The sequence below is a fragment of the Aptenodytes forsteri genome, unplaced genomic scaffold, assembly GCF_000699145.1.
Source record: "Aptenodytes forsteri isolate BGI_AS27 unplaced genomic scaffold, ASM69914v1 Scaffold264, whole genome shotgun sequence".
In the NCBI taxonomy this organism is placed as follows: domain Eukaryota; kingdom Metazoa; phylum Chordata; class Aves; order Sphenisciformes; family Spheniscidae; genus Aptenodytes; species Aptenodytes forsteri.
Window position 1 is genome coordinate 2,649,050 of NW_008795936.1, and position 14,038 is coordinate 2,663,087.

Genomic DNA, 14,038 nt, shown 5'->3' on the forward strand with positions numbered 1-14,038 from the left:
CTCCCCGCCGTCGCGTCGTGCCGTTGCCGGGGGCAGCCTCTCGCGAGAAGAGGCGCCCGCGCCCCGCCCCCCTCCCACGGCGAAAGACGCTGGGGCGGGGCGGTGGCAGACCCCCAGCGGCCATTTAATTTAGCGTTACTCACACTTCACTTTCTTGCCGCCGGAGGTCCCAACGGGTGCTGTCTTTAAATTGAGGCGAAGTTTCTCACGCATTTTACTAGCGAGGGAGCGGCGCCGGCGAGGACCGCGGGGGGCGTGAGGAGATTTGCTCGAGGGTGAGGAGATTCCTGGAGGTTTCCAGGGTGGTCGCTGGCGAAGCCGGGGCAGGCCTCGGTGTCTCCTCAAGGTCCTCCCCGCTGGCTTCTGCGACCTTTCTGACTAGGGTATACTGCATTTACTTAAATGGAAGGAAAACAACAGGAGAAGGGAGGGAAAAACTCCCTCCAATCTCATAAGAAGGGACTAATTTCTTCTTCAGAGGAAACATTTTTGTAGCTGAAACAGGTGTTTGCTGGATCACCTGAGCTCAGTCCTGTGGGACTGATGGCTTAAATTAACTTCCTGCAGTATGTTCAAGTTTAATTAAGAGTAGGAGTTTTCCCAGGCAAAAGTTTGGGAAAGAAGCATACCATATCCTATACATTTGTGGAGAATACATGCTATGGCTCTTAGGAGTTTGAGATAAAGTTGCAGAATTCAACAGAAAATTTTGGGTTTTTTTTTTCTTTCAAAATAAGCTTAGAGGTCCCAGTCCTAAATTTCCATTGAGTTAATGGGATTTGCATGCGATAGGAATTCAGTGCTTGAATTCATGTAAAGTAACTGAAAATAAATGCACAAAGTATGGGGGGGGGAGGGGGAGGGAAGAAGTGCTAGTATAGCTGGTCTGAAAGGAGAGGCACCAGTTTTGCTTGCAAGCTTTAAAAAAAAAATAAAGTCTAACAATTGAAATACAGTCTGAAGATCAGAGAAGATGGAAATGGGTGAAATTGAATTATATAATTCAGTTCAGTCTTTAGCCTGAAAAAACAAGATGCAATCCTGCAAGAGGGCCTGTTACCTGTGAAACTATTATTTTAGCGTTTTCTTTCCAGAGATTGTCACACAGGATTGCCATTCTTCTCCCATTGTAGACACGTTCTTGAGAAACAATGAGTACTTTGGCGCTGTCAAAAAGTCTCCAAATTGTAATAAAAGAACAGTGTTTTGGCACAAGATCATCACAACACTGCTAAGGCAACAAGAACTGTTGTATTCCTTCATAAATTCTCTATTGTCAGCTTCACCACTGGGTTGAGTTTGGTACGTGTCAGGGCTTGAACTCAGCTGGGTTCAAGAGAGAGAGGACAAATGCTGACATACCTTTCTTTTTGTCTTGCAGGGTTGTTTCCCCCCCCCCCCCCCCTCGCGGCGACCACGGGTGCTTGGGAGGAAGTGATGTGACCAGAACAATGTTCTTTCATCCATATCCAACCCAATAGAACAGTCCTGAACTCCAGGAGACCATCTCAAAAAATAACAAAGAATAAGCAGAAGTGGCATCATAAAGCACAACACCCATGAGTCAGTACTTCCAAAACTGTGGGATTAAAAAGTCATAATGCAGTTGGGATGGCTTCAAATGAAGGCCTCATTCTCTTAGGGAAGTTCAGAATTCCACCACAAATCACAGAGTAAGCGTAGTTGTACTTATGTCAATACAGGCAAGCTCAGCTGATTAATATCATTAAGTTAATACCACTCCTCTCAGCAACAGGTTTGCTGTTAGCCTTTACGTAGAGTTGAACATACAAAATGCTAAGCAGTACCCTTCTCTCCCTTCTCCACTTCAGAGTTTTCTCTGTCTCTACAGGCCTAACTTCTCCCTACAAATTTTTCACAAGACTTCTCTATCTCACTAAAATATGGAAATGTATGGTATCCACAATTGAAGAAGGCTGATGAAAGCTTAAAAAGGGCTCAGAGAAGTGCTTCAGGGAAGATTAAGATTGAAAAACAATTAATAGTGAAGGACAAAAGGATCTCAGTCTTCCTGGTTTATTAAAGGAATAGTTAAACAGCTTGATCAAAGTGCACAGGTAATAGATTTGATAAAAAAGGCTATGCAAAGATACAAACATACCCAACCATGTCAAGAATTAAATAAAAATAAATTACAACTAAAAGAGCAAATTTTGAACAAATAACTATTTGATTTATTTCCAAGTATAATGGAAACTGTTCCTGGAGGATTTTCGCAATGACAGAGTCCTTCATAAAAGTTATGTTCTGCATTCAGACACCAGCTAGTTCAGGATGTCCTATGGCTTGCATTTTCAAAAAGGTCAGATACAGTCATTGCAATGGTACTTTCTATGAAAAAAAAATTAAATGAGAAGATAACCAGTTCTACTATATGTGGAGATTTGCCAGTATCCTAAAGGACCTGTAGAGTTTATTTGTTTGCTTTTAAAGAACTGGTTGGTTAGTTACTGATTGTTATTTCCCAAAGGTTTAAACCTGTGTTTGGAAACAGCGTTTGGTTGGCAACTTCTAAGCTATTTATGTCATCCCATCGTGACTATATAAGTGACTTGATAGTACAAGAATTTTCCTTCAAAAGCATAACAAGCCAACTTGTTTCTCTCTACTTCGTTGAGAGCCGTCTACCATAAATACATTGTATTTGGTTATTGCTAAGCTGAATTCCAAACACCCGATTCACCCTGCTTTATAGCCTCATAACGGTCTGAGTTATAAATGATTATTGTCTCCCAAATGGCAATAACCAATGTTGTTACTGTATCCTATAACTTCTCATGAGAAAGACACGGAAGCAGTGTCTGCTGTAGCTTGAGTGTTTCATTAGACAGACTGTTTACTTCTCTCACACAGCAAAGACTAAGCCATGTACCTTAGCCAGATATATCAGCCAGACAAGTTACAGTATTTGAAAAGACCATTCATGAAAACTGGGTAAACTGGAATGCTCCAGAAGCGTTGCTTGCACTCCCAAGCCCTAAAGGCCAGATACTCTTCCAGCTTTACATCACCAGCTGAAGGATTGCGAGACTATTCTCTCATTCAGAGCCAAATACCCCCTCCTATCGAATTCAACAAGCAAACTGACTACAGTTCTGACAAGCTGAGTTAGAAAACCAGAACATCCATCCAAACTACTTTCAGTGGCTTTCCCCCCCCTGCAGGAAGACATCCAAAAGGTCCAGTTTACGCACTTCATCGCAGCAGACAAGCAGCCAGCAAAGAATTATCTGCCCCACTGACTTTTACACACCCATTTCTGATTGTTCTTCAGTGCAGCTTTCGGGGAGAAGGGACAAGGGAATGTCATCGATTCAGCTTTTTGAATGAGCACATAGCGTGGTCAGGAACACTATAAAGGCAGTATCACGGTGACGGTCAAGAAGCTGTTGTCCACATGGTCATGGTGGAGCATGGGACCACAGCTGGAAGCCAGAATGAGTTAGCAAACATCTTGTTCCAACTTCTGCTATGCCATCTGGCTTCCAGTTAGGTGACTGACGTTAAATGCATTTTCTCCGTATTACCATCTGGCAGCTGCTTGTACAACAACAGAGTAACACGCAGAATTTGGCTAACAGTTATCCTTAGAATCATATCAAGGATACTTGCAACACTGAGATTCTGAAATAAAAAAAAAGGCTTACAAGGAAAGTTTTTTTTGCCATAATGATGTATGCCAAAGGTAGTTTTGATAAAGGAAACAAATTAAAGAAATTGATTAGTACAAACAAAGTCTCAAAAAGATGTTACTTTAACAAAAGTTTCATCTAAAAATGTAAATATTGACAAATACAGTGTAACTGTAGTATGAAGTACAGTGTAATAGCTGTAATGCTAGGTCTTCATATTGATAAAGGTTGCATTTGCAAAGCTTAGGGGTCGTAGTAACCTTGCTGGGCTTTAAATGTAGCAGAATGGGGTGCTTTAAAAATTGGAGTAGAATTTTCAGTAAGTGTAATCCTATGACAGCTTAAATCAATAAATCTTCTACCTCCTGCTGCGCTTGTGTGCTGGTGCTCATATGATTCTCAAATAATTTACACCTAAAAAAGCTAATCCAGAAGGAAAAAAAAAAACAGGATTTTTTTTGAATGCTAGGAAAAGCAATACTAAAATGCTAGAGGTTTGGCATTCAGAGTTAAGCTGAAGTTATTAAGCGTAGTACTATTTTGTCTCTACTCTGCAGAAGACCATTCAATGTAAAAGCTTCTACTATGTTTCCAGGTATTTCTGTAGATTAGGTCTAGGATATACTAAGTCTCTGGAAAGAAGAGTTTGAGTTGAGATTGTGTGGAAACAGGAATATCAGTTTCCCAATGCATCAGTACTTCTGCTGATGTTCATTCTCCTAAGCATTTTATTAAAAGCATAACTAGCATTGGCTGGAGTACTAGTTATACTATTTAATCACCTAATCCAAACAGCTGTTTTTCTTTGATAATTTTTTAAAATTCAGTCTGGCTTCCATTTCACACAGCTTTTTCACAGGAAAGAAAGTGTAAGACAACACTCTGCTCAAAACCCAACGATATGAGTGCAAACAGAAGTATGAAGAGGTTTGACCCCACTTACAGAAAAATTTGGGAGTGAACAGTCAAGCATTTTGTCAATAATCCAGAGTGACATCGGTACAGTGTGATCACACAGCATGGGTTTTACAGGGCACAGTACTGTGAAGTGCAGGTTTCCCACTGCAGACACTAGAACTGGAGTGTATATGGTCCAGTCTGTACACTGTAATGTATAACAAAAGAGTTATTCTACTGATGCTGCTGTTTCCAAGAACTACAGCCTCCACATCTTCTGCTGTTGTTGCCTTTGAAAATTCTCGGAGCATTGGACAGATGATACATTTTGGCTCTCCATATACTAAATTTGGGAGTATTTCTGCATCACAGACAAGAGTAAATTGTGCTGAGAGAGAAGAGAAGTGGCATATAGTCATTTTTTATTTTAGAAATGTAAGTGACCCATGTTCTCTCTAAACTCCATCTTTATGAACACAAAGTTATTTATGCAGCTTGTAGGAACTAAATAATAATCAGAGAGGCTTTTCATTTCATATGTTCTTCTCCTCTTTGAAATTAAATTTAGTTAATATGCTTTTCAAATTTAGGTAACTTTGACCACAAAGCAGCTAATACTGCTACTACAAGCTAAAAAAAAAATTATAACTATATGTGACAGTTGTAAACAGGAAAGCCACCATCCTTAACACAAAAGGCCAGAGAAAACAAAGTGCTGTATTGTCCTAATCCACGCTTAGTAACAGAAACAAGAATCAAGATGCTATGTCAGAAAACACACAAACTAAAGGATAAGCAGCAGAAAAGCTAGCAGAAATTACTTTTGTTTATTTTACCATGCTTCCAAGTAATCCACTACTTGGTACCCAGGCAATGCATCTTCCCATTGGAAGTCTGAGTCTCATACTAATTAGCACATACCAGAATAATTCTAGCTGGTTTCTGGCTCAAGTTTGGGTTTGGGTTTTTTTGAGAGATAGTATGTATGTGCACACATTAAGACCTGACATGACCAAATTTTCTCTGTCAAAATCAGATTAAAGATATACGTAAAGGAATATATTTAGCAAAAACATAAATTATTCAAGACTGCTGGGTGCTTCAACAAAATTGTTTACATTTTCTCCCTGCACCCAATCCTCCCTCTGTTATCTGTATCTTAATCAGCTCAGCACAGAGGACTTCACTTCTTTTCACCCATGTTGGCCCAAAACACATTTGCCTGCTCTTTGCCGTTTTCTTTACTTGGACTCATTGCTTCCTTTTTTCTTGGGTTTCCCCCATTCTGACCAACCTCCTTTGAAATCTGACCATTTCCATTTGTGTTTTTAGCAAGCTTGACGATCCTTGGGTACTTCTTCAACACATATCTTTTCAGGGATACACCCAGAAGATATTGTGGGTTCCTGTTCCAAGAAAACAACCAGGAAATTATAAAAAAAAAATTGGTCTGAGACATCACAGAATTTGATGCAAGATGGGCAAGGACTAGCAGGTGATTTGTAGCCAAAAGCAACTTTTGCTACCAGAGTATTTAGCCAAGCCTTCACTAACTGCTTAAAGCCAGTTGCATTGATCAAGACTGAGAATTTTAACTTCCTCTCTACTATTTTGGTTGCTTTTAGTGCAGCGCCATTTTCTCTCATACAGGATGTGAAGATATTAATAATTAGAAGTCAAATCATCCACCTCTAATCTGTCTTAACTCAGCTGAGGGTGGCAGTGTACACTAGTTTCTGTATATTAATATATAATGGAGACAACACACAGTCTGTGTCCATCTTTTTGCTCCATTTTTATCAACAGAGATACAGGATCTGTAAAAATCCAACATTTTGGATAAAAGATGACTTTTTAAAAAGTTTTATATCCACCATTGATTGCAGTTTGTGATGTGGATGAAGCATTTTGTGGTTTTCATTTTCACGTATCTCTGATAAAAGCCATAGTACAATATTGATACTCTATACTTAAATGTCAAAGCTTTCCTTTGTGGTTTTTGTAATATTTTGTTTAAATATTGAAGTGTCACAAAATTGAAGTCTGAAAATGCTATGTTTAAGTTCTTTGCTTTTACCTTCATATTGCTTATAGCACAGACATAACTTTCGCTATCAAGCCATTTGCTCATTTTGGTATAGAATAGAATGAGCAAATATTGGTAATTCAGCTTCTTTTAAACAAACCTAAATCTTGGGCACCCAGCATTGTGTTTGAAGATGCCCAAACTGGTTTAAAATGTGCTAGCTCACACACTAGAAGCTTAATATAAACTCTTACTATAATTCATGCTATTTTATACTTCAGATACATTCCCAGTAATTCAGAGCCAAATCCCTAAGATAAACTGAGAATCTAGAGAGGCCTAAAGGGATCCAGGCACCTGAAACCAAGAAGAAAATCCTCTAGGATTTCATTGGCTGTGAATCCTTAAAAGTGGCTCTGCCAGCTTTATCTCCTTTCTGAAAAGGGCAATTGCAGTGCCAGTGTCCAAGAGAGGCTTGCAGTATCTGGGGCCCTGCTCTTCTCCAGTCCACTCCCTGAAGTCAGGGACAAGGTATCCAGGCCCTCGAGAAGGATGTCATTTCAGATATAACTCTTTCCAGTGCTGTGTTTTGACCAGATGAGACAGTTCCTTGCTCTGTGTGTTGATTACTATACTACCATCCTGAGGCAGCTAGCTGTCCAAAACATGTATTTACAAGGCAGTTTGAGGGCTGCTGATTCCTCTCCACTGGTCAGGAAGAGAGAAATGTAGCCTTACTTTTAATAGTAGTTTATTCCAGTGGAAGTTAAGATGATATAGCTGTTTAAGGACTACAAGATTTCTCTCTTCATGAACCAGGTTTTTGAACAAATACCTCCCTGTAAAGGTGTTTCTGACCCTTCAAAATATGTAGCTGGTTCAGAAGAATTAGAATTCCCTCACCTAAATTCACCTCTAATAACTTTTGAACAAGTATTCGTGTTACTGGGACGTAATACAAGTATCTTCATAGGCCAGCGTGACCATCTGTCTGACCATCTTCTCCCTTACAGAAGATACACAACTCATTTTGCTGTGCTTCATAGAGTTGATCACTCTTGAAAGGAAATGCTTCTGTTCAGAAATGACCATTCACTACCAGCTGGGCAATGTGCAATTCTGTATCTACCGCCCTTTCCCAGGACCGGAATCATATTCAAACCCCACATCAGAGTGTAGCTCCTTCTAGTCCATTCCATATGATGGTGGGAAATCTGAAACAAAGTATGGAAAGAGAAGGAAAGTAGGCTGAGTAGCCCATACATACCCCTTTTGACATATCCATCACAGATGTGCAATTTTCACTTGCTACACTTTTTATAAAGTTTTTTTAAAGCAGAAGGAAACATTACAGTTTTCACAAGCTAGGGCCTACAGAACAGTATTTTTGAAGATATGACAAATGACTGCAGTTGTAATTCCTACTTTTGCAGAAGGTAAGATCATTTGCTTAAAAAAAAAAAACCACAACAACTTTGTGGACAAAAACATCTTTACACGTGAAGTTGGGTTCTGAGTGAGCTGGAGTTGTTGCAGGAGTACTTATCTGTCCAGACCTGAATTCTTCCTCCCACTCTCTGTTCAGGAGGGAGCATGCATATATGGCATAATGCACAGTATATGTCTGTCTTCAGCTGTCCTGGTAGACTTCACCTGATGTCAGACCCCTGGTGTCCCATTGGCTGGAACACTTCTAAACCTGGACAGCCTTTCTTTTGCACTCCATTTGGCAAGGCAGAGCATCTTGCCAAGTCTTCGCCCCCCTTAGCCCATGCCCGGTGATTTCACAGTGAGCCCACAATTACTCAGACTGGCGCGTGGTCAGGTCACGTGTCAAAGACATTTATCCTATTTACAAGCAGAAGATTCCCCAATGAATAATTCAGAAAGAAATAATCACCTTCATGGTCCATTTTTTCCAACCCAAGGCTCTGTCACTAACAAGCACCCATTGAACCTAGTGAGACATGTTGACTACAGAATTAACAATTTTAAAAATCATTGTGTATACCATGCATGCAGACATCACCCAGTGATCGATCTTACTGCTGAAGACAAAAAGCAACCTCTTGGCCCAACCCTCAGTGAAATCAGATGAGGTTTTCCTATCAACTTAAGACAGAGCTGGACTGGATCTAATAAGCTGAACCCATAACATCCACCGTTCACAGGCTCTCATCACAAGTTAAACTACTGGCTTTTTGGAAGCTACTTGTTATTTTCTTTTCAGCAGCCACAGGGCACATTGATTTGCACAAAGCTTATAAAAATAGCAATAGCTACAACATGATACTGCCCAGCAAACCTGAGGCTAAGGAAGGTAAACCTGATGTCAGCAATGTTTTCTTCATCCCTCCAGTTTTTAAATGAGATTTGCCATACTTCATAAACACATGGCTAAGTCTGTTTTCTCCTAATTTGTGCATGAATCTCTATTATAAATATATTAAGACAGTGCAGAGAACCTCTTTCTTACATCTGTATAATATCCCATGGGTTACATTACTTTGTACAAATGAAACAGCTGAAATTCTGTCAATTAGATTACACAGGAAAAAGATAATTTGTGTTAAGCAGCAACTCGGATGAAGTGTAAAAACATAACCTTTTTGCCCCAGTCTCTTTTCATACTGAGAATGGCCAGCAAGATCAGTGTAATTGTGATGTCCAGCCCAAATCCTCTTATATCTGAAGGAAGACAGGTAGGACCAAAAGGAAGTCCATTTTTTTCTAACTACATCAGCTAGTCTAACTCAAAATTATCATTCCTCCCAAACTGTGCCTAAAGAACAGCAGTTTTAAACACAGGAGGAATGCAGGAATAATCTCTAAGCTTTGCACACTAAATTATTTAACAGGCAAAATAGCCCTATAGATTTTGGCTTTATGGCAAGTGGCATAACAGAGGACTGGTTTTCTATACAACTCTAAGCTGTTTGATTGGACATTTTCAGACTTGACATCTCACTTGCCTCAGTTTCCAGAATCCACCACGAGACTCCCTGTATGAAATTGGGCTCACAGCACAATGGCACCTGAACTGAACAAAAACTGCAGGCATCTCGAGCTACAACCCTGCCAGCACTCTCATTCTCCACCTGTAAAATGGAGGTGAATGCCCTCTAGCCAGCTTCAGCTGTTCCCTGATACCCTCAAGTCAAGAGCGCAGTCTGTATATGAAAAGTATTGTGACCATTAAAGCACTTTACCTGTTTTATTATCACACAGACCACAACGTCTTAATTAGCATTTGATTAATACTACCATTAGTGTAAATTAATATTAGCAAGTAACAATAATTCTCAACATTCAGAAAGCGTTAATGAAAATGGTCCCCATGTCTGGGGATGACAGCAGTACTAATACAGACCAAAAGCTTCATTCTGAGAATCCAGTCTGAACTGGCACTGAAAGCTAGAAACCAGCTCTGGGTCCAGGTTTCACAGATGGACTTTGTAAATTCAGCTAAAGTCTCCATGCCTGAACATTTATTCTTGCACACGTGTGCAAATCTAGATCTCAGCTTTGCAGCTTAGTCCACCTTGGAGTTATCAAGCATGATGACATTTCATTGCAAATGTAGTTTTATAGAGCCACCGGTTGTTAGGATACAGCTTTGTTCACCGCAGTTAACCATACCATCTCAATTCATCATGCACCCACTGTACCATAAATCTGTTAATTAAAGAGAGACTCATCTTCTACTATAGTATTTTTATAAGTCTTCCTCCTAGGCACATACTCAGTTATGTTTCTTTCACTGTACTTTATCAGCTTTATGTTTCCACTGGTCACAGCTAATTAGGACTGAGTGAGCTATGCTGTTGTAGATCTAAAATGTTGACATTATAAGCAGCTCATACCCGTCTCCTGCTTATGTCCCCAACATGGGAGGGCGAGAGGAACCTCCTGAAGAAGCAGGACCCTCCATAGCAGCCTCCCTGCTCTCCCAGCCATAGCCACCACTTTCTGCAGCCCTCTTAAAACTGCCCAGGAGAAAAGACTAAGCAAAACAGGCTCAGCTGGTTTCAACACCAAAGCTTGTACCCAGCTGCTGTGAAGCACAGCCCATATCCAGTGGATCAGATAGGAAAAAGCAGCAGAGCAGAGGGTCTCCGCATCTGAACACTTACAGAAGGGACCATTTGACTTGGTCACCATTAAGCTATGTGCCATTATCAATGCTGAAAGCCTGTATGAGGAGTGTTGGCTTTGCCCGTAAGAGCTCCCTGCTTTTTCTGTAATTATATCAGTGAAAATGAGGGCCCTTAATGGGGATATTTATAATCTTTGTCTGAACCATCCTCTTTACTCCTTAGCCATTACTGCATAAAGATCTTACTTCTGGCACAGGGAATTTATATTGTGTCAGTTCCTCTAATAGTATATTGGGTGTTCCTTTATTAGAGGGAAAAATTCAAGGTCTGTTAAAATAGAAGAAAAGATCCCGTGGGGGTGAATGGTCTTTGGGTTAGGTCCCCATGGAAGCTTTTTTCCTCCTGACAAAGCGGAGTAAATTTCCACAGACCAAGCATTATTGAGGCAACCCATTACCAGCAAAAAATCAAACATTTGCAATTTTCTTCCCTTCTCATCTTCTTAGGTGTTGTCACATCAACTTGTCTCCTGTCACAGTGATGGCCACTGAGGACACATGTATGTTGTCCACAACTGAAGGAGAGACAGTGAGTCTCCAACAAAACATTTCTTTCCTCCAAAGCAGAAAAGCAGTGCACATAAAGATGTACATGGTAGTTAAATTGTGCGTTAAGGCACATGGTACCGGTTCCTCCCTGCGGCATTTTATCCGCTACACGACAAAACACCGCTGGCAGAGCAGGGATCCCTGCCAGGCAGAACCACGCCGTCCAAGCACCGCTTTTACTCAGATTTCTCATCTGTCCCAGGGAGCTGTCAGGGTGATTACCGTACAGCTATACAAAGTACTATTTTGCTTGTGCCTTGTCAATATAGGTAAAGGGTCTTGAAATTTCCCTGAACAGCCCATGGATCCACAGACTCCGGTTACATTCTCCAAGCATAGACAGACCTAAAAGTCCCTTTTCCTTATCTCAGCTTTCAGTGCACTGGTTCACTTAGTAAGATCTTTTCAAAACTTCTCCATGCGTCACAGATTTTCTTTTTAACAAGCAAATTATTTTTTATGTTTAAAAAAAGCAAGGTGCTTTTACATTTTCAGGAATTTGTGTCTTAAGTGCGAGGCCATTTTGTAGCTCATGCCTTGAATTCATTGTGGTATTTCCCCAAGGATGTTGTGCTACCCAGTTTCTCTCCCAGCCAGCAACTTTACAAATTGACAAACTATAAGAAAGGCTTCTGCTACAGAATGAATAATCAATAGCTATCTACTTGGATAGCCTCAAAAAGTGCTTAACTTTTAATTGAACACTGGAAAAGAAATTGCAAAATGCAAGAGCTCAAAACAGCATGAAGCCTGCATAATTATCTTTCTCCTTGCAGTTCCTTATACAGACTGGAGACTAATTAAACACATGTGCAGGCTAGAAAATGATTTGCAAAGATGTATCTTTTGTCAGTTTTCAAGGGGACCTAACTAGAAGGAAAGTACTAGCAAGGAGCAGGAGCCATTGCCAGATGTCTTCTACTGTCATTTTCACTAGTACCTTGGGTTTTAATTTCACCCATCTAGAGCAAAGACAAATTAGATTTTGCATATGCTTTACAATGAGAGGAACAAAGTTTAGGACAATGGTAAACTCAGGCCCCAGGCTTCAAGAGTAACATAAACACATCTACAGGGGTTTTAAAGCATTTTGGTGTTAGCTTCATGCACTATACAAATACATTTTCCATTATAAAGCTACCTATCCTAGCGTGACCCTTTATAACATCAAAGCAAATTTAAAAAAGCATTTGTCTTCCTTCTGTTGCAGAAAAGCAAAACCAAGTAAAGCTTTCAATCTTAAAATCTATTCTTTAATATTTATCATACTAACAAAAAGGCCTAAAACATCCATTAAAAAACTTATTTAGTGAAGTATTTCTTCAACATACAATCACTACCTACCTCTTCTCCCTCCTTTCCAGTAGAAAAAACATTTCAGCCTACTCACCAGAGCCTTAAATCATGTCTCTTTTCACGTCCAAAGTGAAAGCACCTGCTCAGGCTGGCTCTCAGCTGGCAGGATTGAATTAGAGCCCAGCAACCATTGCCCTAATAGGAGGCAATATTATTAACTTTAATTCATTCACATCAGCATTGATCAGAAGTGGTTACTGAGTATCAGGAAGACATCGGGATGTCAGTACATGGCGTTCAAGGCCAGTGTAATTACCACAGAAATGAAGGATGCTGTGATCAGTCCAAACAATCGTGTAATTGTAATGGAAAATTCTGATCTTCTGTGGTTTTCATCCCGCAGGCACCATCTGAAGACTCACATTGTTCAAAGGGTTGTGGTTTCTCTGAGTCTGGAGTCCAAAAAAAAGTGTCAGCTGCTCCAAAAACTGTAGCTGGCAAGTACATTTTTAAGTTGATGATGACAATCTTCAAATGATATTTCCCACCAGTGAACCACTGTAGGGCAAGAGAAAGGAGACTGCACTGTTCGTGAACGGTGCTGCTCCAGGCTTTCAAACCCCTGTGCAAATTAAAATTAAATTTTAACTACGTTATGGCACTGCGCGGCTCTGGCAGAATAGTTCAATGCCACTTTAGGATCCCAAGAGGGCCGGTGGAGCAAGACTGCAAGACTTTGGATGTGTCAGTCTCTCCAATAAAGCGTTAGTTTTAGATATCCAAAAGCCTGAAATCCCACGTGCAGAGGCATGCCTTCCTGAAAACACATTTGCTGTGAGAGGGGCAGTGGTAGAAGTTGGGAAGGGAGAAATCTTCCAAGATGAATGATCCTTTCTCATCTTTACCAGTGATTGCACTCCATCATCATCGTAAAACCTCCCATGTAAATAAATGCATCGCTATATCCTGTCTCTGCTCCTCCCCCATTTCCCCAGCTCCTCTCCTCCTGCCAGACATCCCCTTTCTCCCTCCGCACCTGGGGAAGCACAGGAAGGGTTGGGGGGACGCAGCATTGGCAGGCGACTGGTCTCTTTTGCTCTCACTCAAGTGCCCTCCAGACGAAGTCGCTTTCACTAGCATCACTGCCCCCCCCCCCCCCCCCCCCCCCCCCCCCCCCCCCCCCCCCCCCGCTACAGCCAAGCCAGCACCCACCACGCCAAAGCCCACCACAACCACTGCTACAGCCAAGCCAGCACCCACCACACCAAAACCCACCACAACTCTGGCTAAGCCAAAGCCTGCCACAGCTACAGCCAAGCCAACACCCACCACACCAACATCTACCACTACAGCCAAGCCAACACCTGCCGCTACAACATCAGCAAAGCCAAAACTCACCACTACATCACCAGCACCTACCACAACAGCAAAGACACAACCAAAAACTGCCACAACCACAAA

General features: G+C 41.0%; 1 protein-coding gene across 1 annotated transcript in view; it reads right to left on the reverse strand.

Moving 5' to 3' along the window:
* Positions 1–213, reverse strand: part of SPAG16 (sperm associated antigen 16) — a 435,834-nt gene extending 435,621 nt beyond the window's left edge. The window contains 1 exon segment of the mRNA XM_009285141.1: positions 144–213. Within this exon segment, the coding sequence (XP_009283416.1) occupies positions 144–213 (70 nt within the window).
* Positions 214–14,038: the final 13,825 nt, after the last annotated feature.